Below are 23,718 nucleotides of genomic sequence, written 5' to 3' on the forward strand. Positions count from 1 at the left end.
AAAACAGCACAAAAATAGGAAATAGGGATAAAGATAGACAAGATCTGTACACTGAAAACTCCAAAACATTGCTAAGAGAAATTAAAGAAGCCCTAAATAAAAGGATATATACAACGTTTATTACAGTATGACTCAATATTGCTAAAATGTCAGTTTTGCCCAAATCAATCTAATGATTCAATAAAATTCCTATCAAAATCCCTGCAGAACTTTTTGCAGAAATTGACAAGCTTATTCTAAAATTCATATGGAAATGAAAGAGACCTAGAATACCCAAAACAACTTTGAGAAAAAGAACAAGGTTTGAATATTAATAATACTTGATTTCAGGGCTTATTATAAAGCAATAATAAGACAATGGGGAATTGGCACCAAGATAGACAAATAGATCAGTGGAAAAGTATAGGAATTCCAGCAATAAATCAGAAATATGCAGTCAATTTATTTTTGATGGAAGTTTAGAGGTAATTCAATGGAGAAATCATAATCTTTCAATATATGGTGCTGAAACAATTAGATACTCATTTGCCAATACAGTCATATGAACAACTTTGATTCATGTATCATACCATATAAAAAGTTTACTCAAAATGGATCATAGACCTAAATTTAAAACTAAAATGTAAATGTAAAAACCTACATGTAAAACCTAAAACTGTAAAACTCCTAGGGGAAAATCTTTCTAACCATATATTGGACCAAGATTTTTTTAGTTACAAAACCAAAAGCATAATCCATAAAAGAAAAACTGATAAATTGGACATCTTCAAGATCGAGTTTCTGGTCTTCAAAAGACAAGTCACAGGTTGGTAGCAAATATTTGTCAATTACATATCTGATGAAGGACTTGTATCCAGAATATACATTTTTTAAAAACTCGAAGATGACTGTGAAGGAAGCTCCTGAACTCACCTCCTCCCATGAACACACCAAATCTATAGCTACACATGGAACAGTTCCTTCTGAAGGAAATCCAGAAACCAGCTAAGCAACTCTTACACATCAGGCAAATGAGAAAGAAAAAAAAAATTGAAATGGATAGAAAAGACTGAGACACAATCTTGTCATAAGTCCAGCCCCCAGCACAGCAACATGCAATTGGTAAGGAACTCACAACTTTAATTTTCTCCCTGAGGAGTGAAAGGTTTGGACCAGGCATCTAGTGTTCCTACTATTAGGACTTCCATCTGAGGGACAGGCCCCCAAAATACCTGGCTCTGAAAGCCAGTGGGGCTTGTGTCCATGAGACCCACCAGAATCTAGCAAACAAAGAAACAGTTTGTAAAGGTTTGCAAGGACTCATTATGACTACACCTGAGGCTCTGGGCCGAGGCAACAGACATAAACGTCCTTCTCCCAGTTTCTTCCTTAAAGAGGCCTATTTTTCTAAAAAAAATTTTATTGAAGTATATAGTTGGTTTACAATGTTGTATTAGTTTCTAGTGTACGGCAAAGTGATTCAATTATACCTGTAAGTATATACATATTATTTTTCAGATTTTTTTCCATTATAGGTTATTGCAAGATAATGAATACAGTTCCCTCTACTATACAGTAGGACCTTGTCATTTATCTGTTTTATATATAGTAGTATGTATCTGTTAGTCCCAAGCTCCTAATTTATCTGTGCCTCTCCTTCCCCTTTGGTAACCGTGAGTTTGTTTTCTATGTCTGTGAATCTGTTTCTGTTTTGTAAATAAGTTCATTTGTATCATACTTTTAGATTCCACATATAAGTGATATCATATAATATTTGTCTTTCTCTGTTTTTCTCTGACTTACTTCACTTAGTATGATAATCTCTAGGTCCATCCATGTTGCTGCAAATGGCATTATTTCATTCTCTTTTGTGGCTGAGAAATATTCCATTGTATATATATACGACATCTTCTTTATCCACTCATCTGTCAGTGGACACTTAGGTTGCTTCCATGTCTTGGCTATTGTGAATAGTGGTGCTATGAACATAGGGGTGCATGTATCTTTTTGAATTAGAGTTTTGTCCAGATATATGCCCAGGAGTGGGATAGCTGGATCATATGGTAGCTGTGTTTTTAAGTTGTTTTTCTTTTGGCTGTGCCACTCAGCTTGCGGGACCTTAGCTCCCTGACCAGGGATAGAACCCAGGCCTGCGGCAGTGGAAATATGGAGTCCTAACCACTGGACCACCAGGGGATTCCCTCTATTTTTAGTTTTCTAAGGAACCTCCATACTGTTCTCCATAGTGGCTGTATCAATTTACATTCCCACCAACAGTGCAAGAGGGTTCCCTTTTCTCCACACCCTCTCCAGCATTTATTATTTGTAGACTTTTTGATGATGGCCATTCTGACTAGTGTGAGGTAATACCTCATTGTGGTTTTGATTTGCATTTCTCTAATAATTAGCGATGTTGAGCATCTTTTCATGTGCCTGTTGGCCATCTGTATGTCTTCTTTGGAGAAATGTCTTTTTAGGTCTTCTCCCATTTTTTGATTGGGTTGTTTGTTTGTAAAGAGGCCTATTTTCAACCTGAGGGTCAGACTCCTAATTTAACATACATCTAGGAACTGACTGCAATTCTGCCTGAGACTGAGGAGGCTGGAAGCAGCATCTACACGTCCCCCCTCTGATATCTCTCTGAAAGGAGCTTTTGCACATATCTAGAACCCTGGCCTTTGTGACTGCCATGCAGAGGACACACCCCCTTGATCTGGTGGCCAGCAGGTCTTGCATTTGTGGGCCCCATTGGACTGTAGCAAACAAAGAAACAGTTATTAACTGGCTATCCTTTATGGCTCAGTGTGGAGAGGGCAGACAGAAACACTAGCTCCCATTCTTTCCCTGAAAGAGGTCTGCTTGCATACTTTAAAAGCCACTGCCTGAACATCCAGCTTCAAATCACTGTGCATCTAGGTGCTCACTGAGATCCTCCCCTTTGGTACACTGACAAGTCATGGTACACCCTCACTACTGGGAGACAATAAGCACAAAGAAGGCAATTTGAGAGACAACCAAGAGCTAAGCCTGGGCTGAAAAATAAGATTTATCTTCTACAAGAGACCACTCTGTGAATACTGGGAGAATATGGCTGTTTTATCCAATTCACAGAAACCAACATGGAAAATTAAGGGAAATGAAGAAAGAAAGGAGTGTGTTCCAAACAAAAGAACATGAAATGTTCTTGTGAAACGTGAAATGGAGATAAGTGATTTACCTGTAAAGAGTTCAAAATAATGGTCATAAAGATGCTCACTGAGGTCAGGAAAACAATGCATGAATAAAGTAAGAATTTGCATGGAGAGGGAGATAGTTTAAGAAAGTACTAAACATAAATCATAGAGCTGAAGAATACAATAACTGAACTGAAAAAGTCAAAACAGGGGTTCAACAGCAGACTAGATGAAGTGGAAGAAAGAATTATTGAAATCAAGGACAGAGTAGTGGAATTCATCCAATCAGAGGAGCAATAAGGAAAAAAAGATAGAAAAGAAAAAGAGTGAAGACAGTTTAAGTGACTTAAGGGACACCATCCAGCTGAACAATATTCATATTATAGGGGTCCCAGAAGGCAAAAAGAAAGAGAAAGGGGCACAAAGTTTATTGAAAGAGATAATGGCTGAAAAATTCCCTAATCTGGAGGAAAGAAACAGATATCCAGATCCAGGAAGCCCAGAGAGTTCCAGATAAAATGAATCTAGAGAGACCCACTAAGACACATTATAAATAAATTGTCAGAAAATAAAGACAAGGAGAAAATCTTAAAGGCAGTAAGAAAAAAACAACTTGTTAGATACAACGGAACCCCTATAATACTATCAGCAGACTTTTCAGCAGAAACTTTGCAGGCCAGAAGGGAGTAGCATTATATATTTGAAATGCTGAAAGAAAAAACTGATAACCAAGAATACCTGGCAAACCATACTTCAAAAAAAAATTATTTTTTTGGCTGCGTCAGGTCTTAGTTGTGGCACGTGGGCTCTTCATTGTGGCGCACGGGCTTCTCTCTAGCTGTGGCATGTGGGTTTTCTCTTCTCTAGTTGTGGCATGCAGGCTTAGCTGTCCCGCAGCATGTGGGAAACTAGTTCCCTGACCAGGGATCGAACCCACGTCCCCTGCATTGGAAGGCGGATTCTTTACCACTGGACCACCAGGGAAGTCCCCTGTCCTTCAAAATTGAAGGAGAGAGAGAGTTTTCCACATAAGCAAAAGCAGAGAGAGTTCATTACTACTAGACTGGCTTTACAAGAAATGTCGTAAAGACTTCTTCAAGCTGAAATGAAAGGACGTTAATTAGTAACAGGAGAATATATGAAAGTATAAATCTCACTGGTAAAGGTAAGTATGTAGTTAAATTCAGAATATTCTAATGTTGTAATGGTGGTGGGCAAATCATTTGCAAATCTAGTATGAGGGCTAAAAGACAAAAGTAGTAAAAATAACTATAACTATGACAATTTGTTAATGGATACACAAAATAAGAAGACATAAATTATGATATCAAAAATATAAATTGTATGTGTGAGGGGAGAAAAAAATATAGAGCTTTGGTATATATTGAAACAGGTGGTTATCAGCTTAAAATAGATTGTAATAAATATAAGATATTTTATATAAGCCTCACAGTAAACACAAAGCAAAAACTTATAATAGATACACAAAAGATAAAGAGACAGGAATCTAAGCATACAACTACAGAAAAGCATCAAGTCACAAAGGAAGAACCAAGAGAAGAAGAAAGGAACAAAGGAATTACAAAACAGCCAGAAACAATGAACAAAATGGTAATAATAAGTCCATACCTATCAATAATTACTTTACATGTAAATGAACTAAATTCTCCAATCAAAATACATAAAGTGGCTGAATGGAAAACAACAGCCAACTATATGCTGCCTACAAGAGACTCACTCAGTTTTAAGGACACACACAGACTAAAAGGAAAGGGATGGAAAGAGATACTCTATGCACATGAAAACCAAAAGAAGGTAGGGATAGCTATATTTACACTGGATGAAATAGACTTTAAGCCAAAGACTGTAATAAGAGGTAAAGAAGGTTATTATATAATGATAAGAGTCATCCAGTAAGAGGATATGACATCTGTAAAAATTTATGCACCTAACATAGGAACACCTAAATACATAAAGCAAATATTAAGAGACCTGAAAGGAGAAATAGACAGCAATGCAATAACAGTAGGGGACTTCAATACCCCACTTTCAACAAAGGATCGATCATCTAGACATAAAATCAATAAGAAAACATTAGACTTAAACTATGTGTTAGACTATGGGGACTTAGACATTTATAGAACATTCTGTCTAACAACAGTGACTATGCATTCTTCTCAAGCTCACTTGGAACATTCTCCAGGATATTTCTGATCACAGTGGTATGAAACTAGAAATCAATTGCAAGAAGAAAACTGGAAAATTCAAAATTATGTGACAATAAAACAACATGCAACTTAACAACAAATAGGTCAAAAAGTAATCGGGAGAAATTTTTAAAAATATCTTGAGACAAATAAAAAAGGAAATACAACATCAAAATTTATAGGATGCAACAAAAGCAGTTCTAAGAGGGAAGTTGATAGCAATAAACATCTACATTAAACAAAAATAAAGAGTGCAAATGCACAACCTAACTTTACATTTCAAGGAACTAGAAAAAGAACAAATGAAACCCAGGGTTACTAGAAGGAAAGAAATAACAAAGATTAGAGCATAAATAACATAAAGACTAAAAAGAAAATAGAAAATATCAATGAAACTAAGACGTGGTTTTTTGAAAAGATAAACAAAATAGACTAACCTTTAGTTAGACTTACCAATAAAAAAAAATTACCTTAATTAAAAAATACTTTCTTGCTAAAAATGCTAACCATCTTCTGAGCTTTCAGCGACTTGTAGTAGTAACATCAAAAATCACTGATCACAGATCATCATAACAAATTAATAATAACAAAAAGTTTGAAATATTGTGAGAATTACCAAAATGTGACACAGAGACATGAAGTGAGCAAATACCGTTTGAAAAAATGGCTCTGATAGACTTGCTCAAGGCAGGGTTGCCACACCCTTATTAAAAACGCAACATCTGTGAAGCACAATAAGCAAAGTGCAATAAAACAAGGTATGTCTCTACTATGAACAATTATATACCAACAAAGTGGACAGCCTAGAAGAAATGAATAAACTTCTAAAAACATACAACCTACCAAGATCAAATCATGAAGAAACAGAAAACATAAAACCTACCAAGACCAAATCATGAAGAAACAGAAATACTAGTAAGGAGATTGAATCAGTAAAAAAAAAAAAGCTCCCAAAGAAAATCCAGGACCAGATGGCTTCACTGATGAATTCTAACAAACATTTAAAGGAGAATTGTTTCAATCCTCTCAAACTCTTCTAAAAAATAGAAGAGGTGGGAACACTTCCAAACTCATCTTATGAGGTCAGCATTACCCTAACACCAAAACCAGAAAAGGACACTACAAGAAAAGAAAATTACAGGCCAATATCCCTGATGAACATAGATGCAAAAATCCTCAATGAAATGTTAGCAATCTAAATTCAACAATACATTAAAAGGATCATATACCATCATCAAGTGGGTTTTATTCCACAAATGCAAGGATGGCTCACCATCTGCAAATCAGTCAATATGATACACCACATTAACAAAATGAAGGATAAAAATTATATGATCATCTCAAGAGATGCAGAAAAAGCATTTGATAAAATTCAATATCCACTTATGACAAAAACTCTCAACAAAGTGGGTATAGAGGGAATGTACCTTAACATAATAAGGCCATATATAAAAAGTTCACAGCTAACATCATACTCAATGGTGAAAGCTGAAAGCTTCTCCTCTAAGATCAGGAACAAGACAAGGATGCCCACTTTTGCTACCTTTGTTCAACATAGTACTGGAAGTCCTAGCCAGAGCAATGAGGCAAGAAAAATAAATAAAAGACATATAAAGCAGAAAGAAAGGAATAAACCTGACTCTATTTGCATATAACATGATATTATAGATAGAAAACTGTAAAGACTCCACCAAAAACCTGTTAGAACTAATCAACAAATTCAGTAAAGTTGTAGGATACAAAATCAATATAAAAAAATCAGTTGTGGTTCTATTCTGTGGTTGTTAGAATCTATGTGGTTCTAACAACAAACTTTCAGAAAAAGAAAACAATCCCATTTACAATTGCATCATAAAGAATAAAATACCTAGGAATAAATATAACCGAGGAGGAGAAAAATCTCTACACTGAAAAGTATAAGACATTGATGAAAGAAAATGACTAAGACACAAATAAATGGAAAGAATTTATGTCTTCATGGATTGGAAGAATTAATATTGTTAAAATGTCCATATCATTTAAAGCAATATATAGATTCAAGGCAATCTCTATCAAAATTCAAATGGCATTTTTCACAGAAATAGAAAAAAAACCTAAAATTTGTATGGCACATAAAAGACACTAAATAGGACCACATCAAACTGAAAGCTTTTGCATAGCCAAGGAAACTATCAACAAAATGAAAAGGTAACCTATGGAATAGGAGGAAATATTCACAAATCATGTATCCAAAATATATAAAGAACTCATACAACTCAATAGCAAAAAAAGACCCAAATAATCTGGTTAAAAAATGGGCAGAGGAAGTGGACATTTTTTTTAGAAGACCCTCAAATGACCAACAGGTAGATGAAAGGCGTTCAACATCACTAATCATCAGTGAAATGTAAATCAAACCCACAATTAGGGAATTCACTGGCCAGCCAGTGGTTAGGACTCCACACTTTCACTGCCAAGGGCACAGGTTCAATCCCTGGTTGAGGAACTAGGATCCTGCATGCCACATGGCCAAAAAAAAAAAAAAAAAAAAACCGCAATGAGGTATTACCTCACACCTGTTAGAATGACTGTCATTAAAAAGACAAAAGATAATAAGTGTTGGTGAGGATGTGGACAAAGGGGAATCCTTGTGCACTGTTGAAGGGAATATAATATGGTATGGCTACTATGGAAATCAGTATAGAGGTTCCTCAAAAAATTAAAAATAGCACTACCATATAATCCAGGAATTCTACTTCTGGGTGTATATCTGAAGGAAACAAAATCACTATCTCAAAGAGATGTCTGTACCCCCATGTTTATTGCAGCATTATTTACAGTAACCAAGATGTGGAAACAAGTTAAGTGTCCATTGATGGATGACTGAATAAAGAAAATATGGTGTATACAGTTGACCTTTGAACAACGTGGAGGTTAGGGGCACCGACTCCCTGTGCAGTTGAAAATCTGAGTATAAGTTTTGTCTCCCCCAAAACTTAACTGCTAATAGCCTACTGTTAACCAGAAACCTTACTGATAACATAAACAGTTCATTAACACATATTTTGTATGTTATATGTATTACATATGGTATTCTTACAATAAAGTAAACTTAGAGTAAAGAAAATGCTATTAAGAAAATTATAAGTAAAATAAAATACATTTACGGTACTATACTGTATTTATCAATGCTGTAAGTTTCCATCGCCTGTTTACATGATGAATCATCTGTCAGCACCTACATCAATATTGTCTTACATGTTACAAAACACTGTAGGTGTTATATGTATTACTAACACTACACATCAAAAATGAAAAGATGGGGAAGTCCCTGGCAGTCCAGTGGTTAGGACTTGGTGCTGTCACTGCCGTGGGCCCGAGTTCAATCCCTGGTCAGGGAAGTAAGAGCCTGCAAACCGTGTGGTGAACCAAAATAATAATAATAATAATGAAAAAGAAATTCGTATTTACTTATAACGATTCCTGCACTGATAATGAAGAAGCAACAATATGATTGCTTTATGATAGCTTAGTGTTAAGTGATATGATTGCTCTTCATGTTAGCCTAGTCTATTTATATATATACTTTTATAATTTTTTAAAATATTTATTTATTTGGCTGCACTGGGTCTTAGTTGCGGCAGGTGGGCTCCTTAGTTGCGGCTCGCCGGCTCCTTAGTTGTGGCATGCAAACACTTAGTTGAGGCATGCATGTGGGATCTAGTTCCCTGACCAGGGATTGAACCCAGACCCCCTGCATTGGGAGCATGGTGTCTTCACTACTGCGCCACCAGGGAAGTCCCTAGCCTATATATATATATATATTTTTTTTTAATTAATTTATTTATTTATTTATTTTTGGCTGTGTTGGGTCTTCGTTTCTGTGCAAGGGCTCTCTCTAGTTGTGGCAAGCGGGGTCCACTCTTCATCGCGGTGCACGGGCCTCTCACTATCGCGACCTCTCTTATTGCAGAGCACAGGCTCCAGACACACAGGCTCAGTAGTTGTGGCTCATGGGGCCAGTTGCTCCGCGGCATGTGGGATCCTCCCGGACCAGGGCTCGAACCCATGTCCCCTGCACTAGCAGGCAGATTCTCAACCACTGCGCCACCAGGGAAGCCCCCTAGCCTATATATTAATGAATGAATTGTTATAAAAATTTTATGTCATACAGCATTACAGTCATGTTCGTAATACAATATTGGAAAAATTGTTATTTTTTTACAAAACCACTTACCTGTGGTGACAGACTGATATGCAATTTCTCCAATTACAATAGAGAGGCATACAGTATGGTAATGTAATTCTTTGAAAGCAAAATTATAAAACAGTAAGAAAACTACAACATTATTAATTTTATATTAAATATCACTCACCTTATGCCTACATAAGGATAGGCTATCCACTTCAATACAAGTCTTGCACACAATGATCTACACCAGGGGTCCTTAACCCTGGGCCACACAGCAGGAACCAGGCCACACAGCAGGAATTGAGTGGTGGGCAAGCAAGCGAAGCTTCATCTGTATTTACAGCCGCTCCCCATTGCTCCCATTACTGCCTGAGCTCCGCCTCCTGTCAAATAGGCAGCAGCATTAGATTATCATAGGAGCGGAAACCCAAACCCTACTGTGAACTGTGCCTGCAAGGAGTCTAGGTTGCTCGCTCCTTATGAGAATCTAATGCCTGATGATCTGAGGTGGAGCTGAGGCAGTGATGCTAGCACTGGGGAGTGGCTGCTGATACAGATTATCATTAGCAGAGAGGTTTGACTGCACAGAGACCATAATAAATCAATTGCTTGCAGACTCATATCAAAACCCTATCAGTGAGTGGCAAGTGAAAACAAGCTCACGGCTCCCACTCATGCTGCATTATGGTGAGTTGTATAATTATTTCATTATATATTACAATGTAATACACAATAAATGTAATGTGCTCAAATTATCCCTAAACCATCCCTCCCCTCCCCCCCCCACCCCTGGTCCATGGAAAAATTGTCTTCCACGAAACTGATCCCTGGTGCCAAAAAGGTTGGGGACCGCTGGTCTACATGATGAATACGTAGGTGATGATGATGATGGTGACACAAAAACATCTCATACAGTTAGATTTTCACACGAAGATACACACATACACAGGAGATAAGTTTATTAACTGTAGGACATGATGATGATTTACTATTCATTAAGTAGAAGTAGATTATCATGAAGGTCTTCATCCTTGTCGTCTTCATGTTGAGTAGGCTGAGGAGGAGAGAGAGGAGGAGAGGTTGGTCTTGCTGTCGCAGGAGTAGCAGAGCCGGGAGAGGTAGAGGCAGGAGAGGTAGGCACCCTTAGTGTAATTTTACAGAAATACATCGTAATTTATCTCTGACTTTTTTCCTTCTTGTCTCTAAAAATGTTTCTGTATAGTGCCAACCCTTCTTCCACCATTTGCTTTAGTTTCAGTGCTTGTATCATAGAAGGATTCATGTCATAAAAGAAGTCAAAAGCAGTGTTGAATAATTGGAACTCTCCTGCCAGATTGTCCCATGTCAATTTGGTTTCTGTCACTGCTTCTTCTGTGTCTTCTTCCTGGTTGGAAGTGCTCATCTCCATCAGATCCTCTTCTGGGAATTCCTCGCGCATGGTGCCTATTAGCTCTTGAATTTCTCCAAGATCCATATCTTGAAACCCTTCACCTCCCACCTCTTTTGCCATATCCACATCTCTTTCATGATTTCCTCGGTTGGCTGTGTTGTAAAGTCAGACACACAACATCTAGACACAGTTTTCTCTAGCAGGAATTTATTGTTTCAGGCTTGATGGCTTTCACGGCTTTTTCTCTAACAATGATGGCATTTTCAGTAGTGCAATCCTTCCAGACTTTCATGATGTTCTCTCTGTTGGTGTTCTCTTCCATAGCATTGACATTCCCTTCCATAGAGTACTGTGTGTAATGAGCCTTAAAGGTCCTTATGACCCCCCCCCCCAATCTAGAGGCTGAATTAGATGTTTGGGGGCAAGTAGACTACTTCAACGCCTTCAGTGTTGAACTCATGGGGCTCTGGGTGGCTAGGGGCATTGTCCAGTATCAAAAGAACCCAAGGCAGTCCTTTACGGGCAAGGTACTTTTTGTCTTCAGGGACAAAGCATCGATGAAACCAATCCAGAAAAAGTTACTCATTGTCCAGACCTTCTTGTACAACCAAAAGACAGCTCGTGTTTATCTTTTCCCTTCAAGGCTAGTTAGCAGATTTACAGGTACGGGCAGTCCTGATCATAAATCTCTTGCTGAACCCAAGTTGGTGTGCCCGATGCACAGAGAGGCCCCATATATTTTATGCATTCGTGACATACCTAACTTTTTCTTATTTTTCAGTATTTTTAGGCTATGCAGTTTGTCTGCGAGGTTTTTCAAATTGTCACAAATCTCCAAAATTTTTTCCAAATATTTATTGAACAAAATCCATGTGTAAGTGGACCTGTGTAGTTAAAACCCACATTGTCCAAGGGTCAACTATATATATACAATATTATTCAACCATAAAAAAGAAGTAAATCCTGCCATTTGTGAAAACATGGACACACTTTGAGGGCATTATGCTGAGTGAAATAAGTCAAGCAAATTCTGTATAATCTCACTTATATGTGGAATCTGAAAAAAAAAATCCAAACTGGGAAACAGAGAAGAGACCTGTGTTTGCCAGAGGTGGGGGTAGGGAGTGGGAGAAATGTGTGAAGGTGGTCAGAAGGTTACAGACTTCCAGTTATAAGATAAATAAGTTCTGGGGATGTAATGTACAAGATGGTGACGATAGTTACCAATACAGGTTTCCCCAGTATCTGAAAATAGAGCATTCCCATGAAACCTTTTGTAAGCCCAGATGGTGTAAAGTGAAGAAGCTATTACCTTAGGGACACACCTTGCAAACAGATACACAGAATAAGTGGAGATAAAGCACAGATGCTCACAGACACAGTACAAAGCTATGACGGCTTGATGGTGAGATGCTGAGCGTAGTTTCTGGGGAAAGAGCTTGGCAGTTCCATTCTCCTTGCTTGGGGTTCAAGCCATGCCTATAAGAGCTCGCTACAGAACAAACTCTGATGCTATTTTTGCTTTTCACCTTTTTTCATAAAAGCAAAAATCCTCTTCAGATTTCTTTCAGTTAGTGAAAACAGGTGCTAACGCAGGTCTTTTGTAAAAGTGAAGTGGTATAAAGTGAACTTTCGAAAAGTGGGGGCTACCGGTATTCTATTATATATTTGAAAGTTGCTAAGAGAGATCTTTATTTAATTATTTATTTGTTTATTTTTTTATTGGAGTATAACTGCTTTACAATGTTGTGTTAGTTTCTGCTGTACAATGAAGTGAATCAGCTATATGTATACCTATATCCCCTCCCTCTTGGACCTCCCTCCCCCCTCCCCCCCATCCCACCCATCTAGGTCGTCACTGAGCACCAACCTAAGCTTCCTGTGCTTTATAGCGTGTTCCTGCTAGCTATCTATTTTACACATGGTAGTGTATTTATGTCAATCCTAATCTCCCAATTCATCCCACCCTTCCCTTCCCCACTGTGTCCACATGTCCGTTCTCTACGTCTACGTCTCTATTCCTGCCCCGCAAATAGGTTCATCTGTACCATGTTTCTAGATTCCACATATATGCATTAACATATGATATTTGCTTTTCTCTTTCTGGCTTACTTCACTCTGTATGACAGACTCTAGGTCCATCCACATCTCGAGAGTAGATCTTCAAAGTCCTCATCACAGGAAAAAAACTTTAGTAACTGTGTGAGTTGATGGATGTTAACTGAACGTATCGTGGTACTCGTATTACAATAAATACATATATCTAATTGTGATGTTGTACACCTGAAACTAATACAAGGTTATATATCAACAATATCTCAATAAAACTGGGGGGGGTGACTCTCAAAACTCAATAAAAAGAAGATAAACAACCCAATTTTAAAAGACAAAAGATGAAACAGACATACTACCAAAGAATATATAGGATGTCATACAAGCATCTGAAAGGATGCAAATGCAAATTAAAACCACGATGAGATATAATATGCCTCTTGGAATGGCTAAAATTAAAAATTCTCATCCTACCAAGCGTTGGTGAGGACATGGCACAACTAATTCTCATACACTGCCAGTAGGAATATAAAGTCATACGTGCTCTTTGGAGAACAGTTGGCACTTTCTTAAAAAGTGACACAGATACCTCCCATGTGAGTGAGGTATTCTACTCCTTGGCATTTATTCAAGGAATATGAACTCCTACATCCAAACCACGACTTTTATACCAATGTGCATAGCAACTTTATTTGTAAGATCCCCATAGTAGAAACAATCCAAATTCTATCAACAGGTGGACGAATTGAAATGTTGTGTTGTATCTATATAATAGACTACTCTCCAGCAATTAAAGGGAATGAACTGCTGATAATAGGCATACCTTGTTTTACTGCATTTCGCTATATTGTGCTTCACAGATATTGCATTTTTTATAAACTGAAGTGTTGTGAAAACCCTGCCTCGAGTGAGTCTGTCGGCGCCATTTTTCCAACAGTGTTTGCTTACTTTGTGTCTCTGTGTCACATATTGGTAATTCTCACAATATTTCAATTATTCAATAATTATTTAAATTATTATTATATTTGATATGGTGATCTGTGATCAGTGATCTTTGATGTTATTACTACAATTCACTGAAGGCTCAGATGATGGTTAGCATTTTTTAGCAAGAGTGTATTTTTTGATTAAGGTACGTACATTGTTTTCTTAGGTATTGCACACTTACCAGACTACAATATAGTGTAAACATAATGTTTATATGCACCAGGAAACCATAAAGAAGAAACAATGGCTGGTATACAAATAATCAGTTCCTCAGCTGCACTAGCCTCACTTCAAATGCTTAATGCTAAATGCAGCTAAGACCACCCTATTGAATAGCGCTAAGGAATATTTCCATCATGCAGAAAGTTCCCTTGGAAAACACTGCTCTAAGGACCTCCGCTCCTAATTGATAGTAAGACTTGCCTTTTATGAAATTATATTTCCTACATACTTTCCTGTTGGCCACTTTCCCTTGATTACATTTTGTTTTGTTGTAAGACAGACACGTATTTTCTTTTTAAGGTGTGCATGTATCAACATCATTGTCTTTATTTTGTTTTACAGTTGTTTTTTCCGCAATGATATTTGAGACTATTACAAATCAAGATCTGCCTGTGATCAAGTGTGTTTTAATCAACCATAGAAACAATGATTCATCAGTGGGGACATCATCATCGAATCCCTTGGTAAAGTAATATTAAAATGACAACTTTAGCTATTTTCTCTAGAGACCATACTTTGTAGGCTATTGACACCTGCCATGGCTTATGGGCTTTTCTTTTTTATGTATTTAAGTATACTGTGTACTCATATCTGGTACAGATGAGCATCTGTACTCATTGCTACCTGGCACTCCATTCCATCAAGAGTCCTGTTCTTTTTGGGTTTAGATTCAGGAAGGACAGTGACACTAGAATGAGTAAGAAACAGGAATTTCCCTTTCTCCTTAAAAAGAAGCCAGGCTTCTCTCTCAAGCCTGAATCCCTAATTTCCAACTGTCTCCTGGATTTAGATAAGTAGATTTTTCCATTTGCTCATTAAGTATTCCATTTTGAGTTCCCCCCATATCCTGGTTGGCTTTAATGATTTACTTTTTTGAGTATGTGAAACATGACTATGGTCCTGAAAGCTAAAGCTATGTACTAAAAGATATACTCAGAGAAGTATCATACCTTCTTCATGCCTACTACCAAGTTTCCATCCTTTTCCCACCTACCTCCTGAACTTCACCAGTTCCTTTAGATTTTTTATATTATTCCTGTGTTTCTTGTGCACAAATGAGCAGATACATGTGTATTTTCTTAATCTCCTTCCTTCTTACACGAGGGGTAGCATACTTGAAAGTAGATACTTTTTGCCTTTAGCTTTCTTCACTTAACAGGCTATCCAGGAAATCACTGCAAATCAGTTCATGGAGCTTGTCCTCATCCTTCTTTATGTCCTCCATTGTGTGGATGGACTGTAGTTTATTCAGTCAATCTCCTATGTATGAGCATTTTGGTGGTTTGTAGTATTTTACAACTATAAATGATGGTGCAATTAATTGTTGGAGATATAGCCCTCAAAATGGGATTGCTGGCTCAGAGGGTGAAGTGCACAGTAGTTCAGTTAAGTGTTGCCGAATTCCAGTTCCCCTGCAGAAGGGTTGCACCTGTTTGCTTTCCCCCAGCAATGTGTGAGAGTAGCTGTTTCCTCACAGCCTCCCTGACAAAATGTGTTGTCATACTTTAAAATTTGTGCCAGTCTGATAGATAAGTGATACCTCAGTGTTGTTTTGAGTTTTTCTGATTATGAGTTTGAACATTTTCTCATATGTTCAAGGGCCATTCTTTATATCTTTTTGTGAATTGTCTATTCATTTCTTTTTCCCATTTTTTTCTTTACTTTTTTCCCCCCTTATTATTTATTTATTTATTTTGGCTGCACCAGGTCTTAGTTGCAGCATGGGGGATCTTCATTGCAGCATGCGGGATCTTTAGTTGCAGCATGCGGACTTCTTAGTTGTGGCATGTGGAATCTAGTTTTCCGACCGGGGATCAAACCCCGGCCCCCTGCATTGGGAGCGCGGAGTCTTATCCGTTAGACCATCAGGGAAGTCCCTCTTTTTCCCATTTTTCTACTGTCTTTTGGCTCCTGTGTCCCTCAATGTTAAAAAAATATTTTTTTTTTCCTTTTCTTTTTTTGGCCACGTTGTGCGGATTGCAGGATCTTAGTTCCCTGAATAGGGATTGAACCTGGGCCCTGGGCAGTGAGAGCGTGGAGTCCTAACCACTGGACCGCCAGGGAATTCCCTAAAAAAATTCTTTACATATTAGGGATATTAACCCTTTATTTCCTTTATCTGTAATATGCATTGCAAATATTTTCTTGTAGCATGTCAAGTTTTTGTTGGTTTGTTTTTACTTTTTTTTTTAATAACTCAATTTTTAAAAGATTTTATTTATTTTTGGCTGTATTAGGTCTTCACTGCTGTGCACGGGCTTTCTCTAGTTGCAGCGAGCAGGGGCTACTCTTCATTACAGTGCACAGGCTTCTCATTGCGGTGGCTTCTCTTGTTGTGGAGCATGGGCCCTAGAGTGCATGGGCTTCAGTACTTGCACCACGCAGGCTCAGTAGTTGTGGCTCGAGGGCTCTAGAGCGCAGGCTCAGTAATTGTGGCGCACGGGCTTAGTTGCTCTGCGGCATGTGGGATCTTCCCGGACCAGGGCTCGAACCCGTGTCTCCTGCATTGGCAGGTGGATTCTTAACCACTGCGCCACCAGGGAAGTCCCTGTTTGTTTTTACTTTATGTCCCTCTTTTAAGATCCAGCTCAATTGCTGTACTCCAGTGAAACATCCACACCCCCACTATCCCAGCCTGGAAGTCACCTCTCTCTCCTCAGAAGGTCCAGGGCACTTAAATGCACCTTTCAGAGTAGTCGGTATCTGTTTATGGAGCACATCATATTTCACTTTTAGTTATTTCTTCCTGTTAGAGTCAAAACTCAAGGACAAGGTCAGTGTCTTTTTTCCCCTAGTCCCATTGCACCCAGCAGGTGGTCTAGCAGTTATCAGATATTGACTAAATAGCTCACCAGATACTAACTGAAGAAATGAACAAATAAAATCAGAAATATGGCTTATGGTCAGTAGCAGAAGAGCTACCCTACCCTGCTCTTCACCTGAAGAAGCTTGTGTGTGTGTGTGTGTGTGTGTGCATACACACGTGTGAGGGCTACACTATGTGTCTGGTGGTAGGAGGTGAGGGGTCCAGCAGCAGAAGTTGCTAGCACACCGTCCTCTCAACATATCTCAGTTATTTAAAGCAGGCAAGGGGTGTGATGGTGGCAATGAGCCTATGGGGATGTCTGCCCAGAACATACTGGGTTGGCCACAAAGTGCGTTTGGGTTTGTCGGTAACATCTTACGGAAAAACCTGAACGAACTTTTTGGCCAACCCAATATTTTAGTTTTTAAGTACCCTCTAAAACAGATACTAATTTACTATTACTATGTAGATGCTTATCTGCATACCAATAATCACAAAAACATATACCTATGTATTCTTTTTTTGTTTTTGTTTTTCTTTGGCCGAGCCACGTGGCTTGTGGAATCTTAGTTCCCTGACCAGGGATCGAACCCGGGCCCCCGGCAGTGAAAACATGGAGTCCTAATCACTGGACACCACGGAGTTCCCTATACCTATGTATTTTAATTTATGATTATTATCTGTATATTAGTTTGTGATTGTGAGGGCTGCCATAACAAAGTCTCAGACTGGGTGAGCTAAACCACAGAAATTTATTGTTTCATAGTTCTGGAGGCTAGAAGTCTAAAATCTAGATGTCGTCAGGCTTGGTTCCTTCTGAGGCTGTGAGGGAAGGATCTGTCCCAGGCCTCTCTCCTTGACTTGTATGGCCATCTTTATGTTCACAGGGCGTTCTCCGTATGTGCTTGTCTTCTCCAAATTTCCTCTTCTTATAAGGACATCAGTCATAAGATTAGAACCCACCCTAATAGCCTCATTTTGACTGGATCACCTCTGTAAAGGCCCGGTTCTGAATACGGTCACATTCTGGGGTACTGGGGGTTAGGACTTCAACATATGAATTTGGGGGACTTCCCTGGTGGTCCAGTGGTTAGGACTCCAAGCTTCCACTGCACGGGGCACGGGTTCGATTCCTGGTCAGGGAACTAAGATCCCACATGCCACACGGCACAGCCAAAAAAAAAAAATGAATTTGGTGGGAACACGATTCAACCCATAACAGTCTATAAAACATTTTAGAAACGCAGCCTAAAATTATCTGTCTTTTCTTTAGAGACTTGTAATTTATAGGCATTTTGGTCAGACGTATGATCCTCAGTGGGTCATGAGGTGCTTGCTGTTGTGTGCCGTATGTCAACATGTGTTTATTTGATAAAGGTTCCAGTTAAGAAGAAGATGCATTAAACGTGCACTTGTAGTAAATTCACATTATTTCGTCTATGACATAGGCATCAGAATCCCGGGAAGACCTGGGCTGTGCCTTGAGGCCCGAGAGCACAGAGGCAGTGTATGAAGCGTCCACCGTGGAGGTGGACATAACTGCATCCATCACACTGCAAGTGCTGGTCACCACCCCGGGGAACATTTCCTGTCTCTGGGTCTTTAAACACAGCTCCCTGAATTGCCAGCCACACTTTGATTTACAAAACAGGTAAGCAGGGGCGGGGCAATGTGCAACCACGAGGATTTTTGGAGGAATAGTTTCTTGCCATACACAGACTTTCTTGCTTCATTTAGAGTTTCTTTTCCAATCTCTGTACATGTTCACTGTAACTCTTATTTCCAGTGAAATAAAATAAACGAAAAAATAGTTAAGGCATGGATACGTGACCTTTTACAGTGGTCAAAACCCATAGGACAAACAACACAAAAAGTGAACCCCAATGTAAACTGTGGACTTTAGTTAATACCAGTATTGGTTCATCAGTTGTAACGAATACACCACACCTATGCAAGATGTTACTAATAGAAAAGCTGTGTGTGAGGGGTGGTGAGTGGGGGGAGGGTGTAGGCAGGATCTCTCTGTACTTTCTGCTTAAATTTTTTCTCCTTAATTTTTCCATAAACCTAAAATTGCTCTAAAAAATAAAGTCTATTCATTTAAAAACTTACATGCAAATGTATAGGTATATTTAGGGCCTAAGAAAGCACTGATGACTGGCAAAATGTAAAACAAATAGTGAAAAGAGTATTTGGGATTTTAAAGATGGCTTGTTTTTTAAACTGGATTTTGTCTTAAAGGTAAAAAGTTACGAAGTTTTCATTTCATTCCGGTTAAAGTAGCAAGGAGCTTACTGGTTAAAGCAGTGAGAAGCTTCTTTCTGGGAAATTCTTGGGGAAGAACCCTTGGCTTTACCTAGTTTGTTTCACAGTATGATGAGCAGAATTGCAATGATATGTGATATCCACAAAACATTTTAGTAAGAAATTGATCTGTATGTGGGGAACGTTGGTGTCACCATCCAGAAAGATATCGTGGCCAAGGTTTGTAGCTTGACCACCAAGCCTGTATCTAACCCTGGGCTGACTGCTGCCCCCTGCTGTCCGAGACCAGGCGGGGCAGGAAGCAAGGGGCACAGGCCATTGAAATGCCCACTTACTAATTCTAAGGTGCTTTATTCTCTAATTCTTGGGGTGCTCAGGTGCCCCGAAGCTGTAGAAAGCCACTCTCTTTCTAGGAGCAATGCAGGAAATGGCCCCTCAATGACCCAAAGGGGGTTCCATGCCACCTGACTGAGACACGGGAGAACATCTGTGACTGACTTGTACCAAGTATTCACATTTGTGTCTTTAAGGTCAAACCAATGTTTAAGTAATTTTCAGGACAGTAGCTATAATTCTGAAGTTTGGTTCTAAATCTTAGATCACATTCATTTTCCTTTCCTCTTTTGAGGCCATATTACTCACTTCTCTTTTTTGCTTACTTTTATCTTGGGGTTAAACCAAAGGCAATCTTCTATGAAGAATTTTGGCTTAAAGAAATGTTCTGGTAATCTTATTAAAATCTGATGCCACAACAGTTCTTGTTGGATTGAGGCCAAAAAAGCAAAGTAAAAAAGTAGGGTTCTTTTTACTCTGCTGAGAGGTTGCCTTTTTGTTCTAGGACAGGCAGCCAAAATCATAGGTCTTATGTGGATTCGTTAACTTAGTACCAAAACATTTGTAGCAACTTCTCCGTAGTAAAGAGTTACAGAAATTAAATCTGGGCTTAGACTCATAGCCAGACAGATTGCACACCTAAGCTTTGATAACCATCTTAGAGTTTTGTATGATATGCCCAAGAGTTCTCACGTGATACCAGGAGAGTGAAGGGTTCAGAGAAAGAAAGCGCATCCCCAAAGTACCTGCATAAGCAGAAAATACATATATTTCTTACTAATTTACTGCCTATATGAACGCAAACACAAGTACTCTGGAACCATGCTGCTTGGAGCTCTCAATCAGGGCTGTTCCAACATCCTGTGCCCTTGGTTCGCCTGGGATCTTGTTCAAATGCAGATTTCGATTCAGTAGGTGTGGGCGGGGCCTGAGATTCTGCACAGACTCTTCCAGCTGATGTCAAGTGTTGAGCAGTAACGTCTAAAGGTCAGAAAGTGTCCATTTAAATCCAACACTACTCAACAGACTGCTAGAGAGTATTCTCAGCTCTAAGGAGGACAGATATCACCAAACACACATCAAAGTTGTTTCTTCGAAGAGAATGCCCCTAGCCAAATTTATCTTTACCAAGTATCTGAAAAGTTAGAAATACTCACATTGAGACATCTCTCCTTTGTGATATATCAGTGTAATTACCACCTCATAGGAAAATGCTTTGTGTCTGATTTTGCTTGAATTCTTTCCTCTAGAGGGGGAGAGAGGGGGGCACAAAACGGACTGTTCTTGATGTCAGTGAGTCTTGCTTGTACCGTCATCTGGTTCTGCACATGGCGCACGGAGGCTGGTGGCCGGGTGGCTGGCAGATATGCCTGTGGAGGGTGGTTTGTCATTGGCGGGAATGGTCCACCACTGCCAAGGAGGGCGTCCCACCAAGTCTATGTGTTTTTGGTAGGAGTTTTCCCTCCGAGGGGCTTGGGCAGCATGAGGTGAAGGTGCTCACTCCCAAGGGAGGGACTGGATAAAGGTCAAGGTGAAACTAACAAGGCCCAGGCTGAGTGCCGGCACAGGACGGGGAGCTGCGTTCTCCACCGAGGTGGACCAGGGTAGCCCAACCACCTTCTGACTCAGTGTGAAATTCGAGGGTTTTTGTTTCACACGTTTTCCAGATTAACCAGTTCTCTTTCTTGTGTTTCAGAGGAGTTGTCTCCATGGTCATTTTGAAAATGACAGAAACCCAGGCTGGAGAATACCTACTTTTTATTCAGAGTGAAGCTACCAATTACACAGTCTTGTTTACAGTGAGTATAAGAAGTAAGTGCCGTTTGCTACTAGGTATTCTCAATATTCTAAAGGAGCAGTTAGAACCCAAGAGCTCTTATCAGCTTCCCCAGACACATGAACCAGGTTTCCCTCAATACGTAGTTGAATTAACTGAACTCACTTCAACCACCCCATCACCTGTTGAGATCCTGATGTGACCCACAGACGGTGAGAGTGAGTGCTTTTCAGAACCCAGGGCATCCTCTATTTTCTGGCTCCCCGTTTTTTTCAGTGACAGATGGATGACAGGGAAGAAGTAGAAAGCATTTTGACCGTGGAGTCAGAAGACTTGAGTTCTTATTCTGCATCTGATACGACCACCTTGGGCAGGTCACGTAGTCTCTCTGAGCCTCAGTGTTCTGATCTGTAAAATGGGGATACCCATACACACCTCACAGGATTGCAAGAGCTTAGAGCTATCCAACAGAGCGGTCTGAGGCGGTGAGAACGTCTCTGTCTGCTCTGTCCAGTAAGGTAGCCACTGGCCACATGTGGCTGGTGAACACTTGAAATGTGGCCAGCGTGACCAAAGTTTTCATTTTATTTCATTTTTTTTTTTTTTTCAGTATCGACTCTCCTTTTTTTTTTTTTTTTTATAGCTACTTTATTTATTTATTTATTTATCTATTTGGCTGTGTTGGGTCTTCGGTTCGTGCGAGGGCTTTCCCCGGCTACGGCAAGCGGGGGCCACCCTTCATCGTGGTGCGGGGACCGCTCTTCATCGTGGTGCGCGGGCCTCTCACCATCGCGGCCTCTCCCGCCGCGGGGCACAGGCTCCAGACGCGCAGGCTCAGCAGCCGTGGCCCACGGGCCCAGCCGCTCCGCGGCATGCGGGATCCCCCCAGACCAGGGCCCGAACCCGTGTCCCCCGCATTAGCAGGCAGACTCCCAACCACTGCACCACCAGGGAAGCCCCATTTTATTTCATTTTAATCAATTAAACATTGCATTTAAATAACCACATGGACCTGGCGGCTCCTGTGTTCATACAAACACCAGATCGCTACGCACACCATCAGGAACAACGCAGAAGTTCTCACCCAGGGAAGCAGCTGTGCAGTTGGCTGAACCACCATCTGCGTGTCTTCTGGCTTCTCCTTCTTTCCACCCACTTAACGCACAGGCCTGCGGTTGTGTGGACTCAGCCCTGTACCCACTGGCTGCTTTACCCCACGTGACAAATGGAGACGAGAGGTGGAGGCGTTCACGTGGGTCCCGCTGCCTTTAGAGGCCAGGGCAGTGCTCCAGAAACTCTGGGTTCATCCATTTTAAAGCAAGCTCCCGGGCTACGCCTTGGTGTGTCTTGCCAGGCGGAGGCTGTGGTGCACGTGTGTCCAGCCCACAGAGGTGCGGGGCTCAGGGGGAACCACGGCTCCCCTTGGCCGAGGCTGTTCTGCACCCACCATCGCAGGTGAACGGCTTGCTGAGAGGTATGGAAACGGGCACGACAGCCCGAGGCCAAGCGTGGCCAGGTCCACACTCTGGGCCACACTGCACTGGGTCTCGCACTCAGAGCTGCGAACAGAAGAGCACTCGTGGCCGTTTTGATTCCCACAAGTGTCATCTGACCGGGGCTGGGGACAGGGTGTTAGGTTCCAAAGTAAGCCTGTCAGGCAAAAACCCGGCAAAGTCAAAATCGGTCAACATTTGTTTTGAAAAGCCCTTCAATTACTCTGCTATTTATAGGACCAGAGCCCTAGAAGGTCAAAAGTCAAGAGGTACCTCTTGTTTCTCTTTGATTTTGGTCTTCTTCCCTGTCCCCTCCCCAGTCCCCGACCCCCCTCTGTGAGACAGTAAATCCTCAGGTTGGAAGAGAATAAGAGATTTCTTGCTCTCTCTCTTTTTTTTTTTTTTTGTCAAGTGTTTATACTTGAATTTGCATAAAATAAATGGGCATCTGCTCTCTTTATTTAGGGAAACTTCTTTTCACTTAAGATTTACAGTGTATTGTACACTATAAAAAAAAAAGATTTACAGTGTAAAAATAGCACAACAATCATTCAAGTAAGTTGTAACTGTTTTTAACGTGCTGCTGGGTGGTGGGTTTCAAAAAAATCAGGTGGGGTAGACTTGGCAACAGTCAACGTGAAAAAGAGGAAAGGGTTTAGTGAACCACAAGTTCACTATTAACCAACAGTATGGCATGGTTGCTAAAAAAGGAAATCTGAACCTTGGCAGCGTTCACGAAAATGTAATGTCCGGGTTAAGGAAATTAATGGAAAATTGCTATTTTCAGTTCTACAGGGTTTTCAGATGAATATTGACAAAACAGAGCAACCAGAATAGTGAAGATCTTAGAATTCCTCGAATTA

At 40.0% G+C, this 23,718-nt stretch overlaps 1 protein-coding gene across 3 annotated transcripts in view; it reads left to right on the forward strand.

Annotated features, from left to right (window-relative positions):
* The window catches only part of FLT3 (fms related receptor tyrosine kinase 3), a 75,669-nt gene that overhangs the window by 12,323 nt on the left and 39,628 nt on the right, over positions 1-23,718 (forward strand). For all 3 annotated transcript variants that reach the window (XM_057532973.1, XM_057532974.1, XM_057532975.1), the window contains exons 2-4: positions 14,524-14,645; positions 18,436-18,638; positions 21,282-21,397. In XM_057532973.1, coding sequence (XP_057388956.1) covers positions 14,524-14,645; positions 18,436-18,638; positions 21,282-21,397 — 441 coding nt within the window. The remainder of the gene's footprint in view (positions 1-14,523; positions 14,646-18,435; positions 18,639-21,281; positions 21,398-23,718) is intronic.

This window comes from Balaenoptera acutorostrata, chromosome 18 (genome assembly GCF_949987535.1).
Source record: "Balaenoptera acutorostrata chromosome 18, mBalAcu1.1, whole genome shotgun sequence".
Lineage (NCBI taxonomy): Eukaryota > Metazoa > Chordata > Mammalia > Artiodactyla > Balaenopteridae > Balaenoptera > Balaenoptera acutorostrata.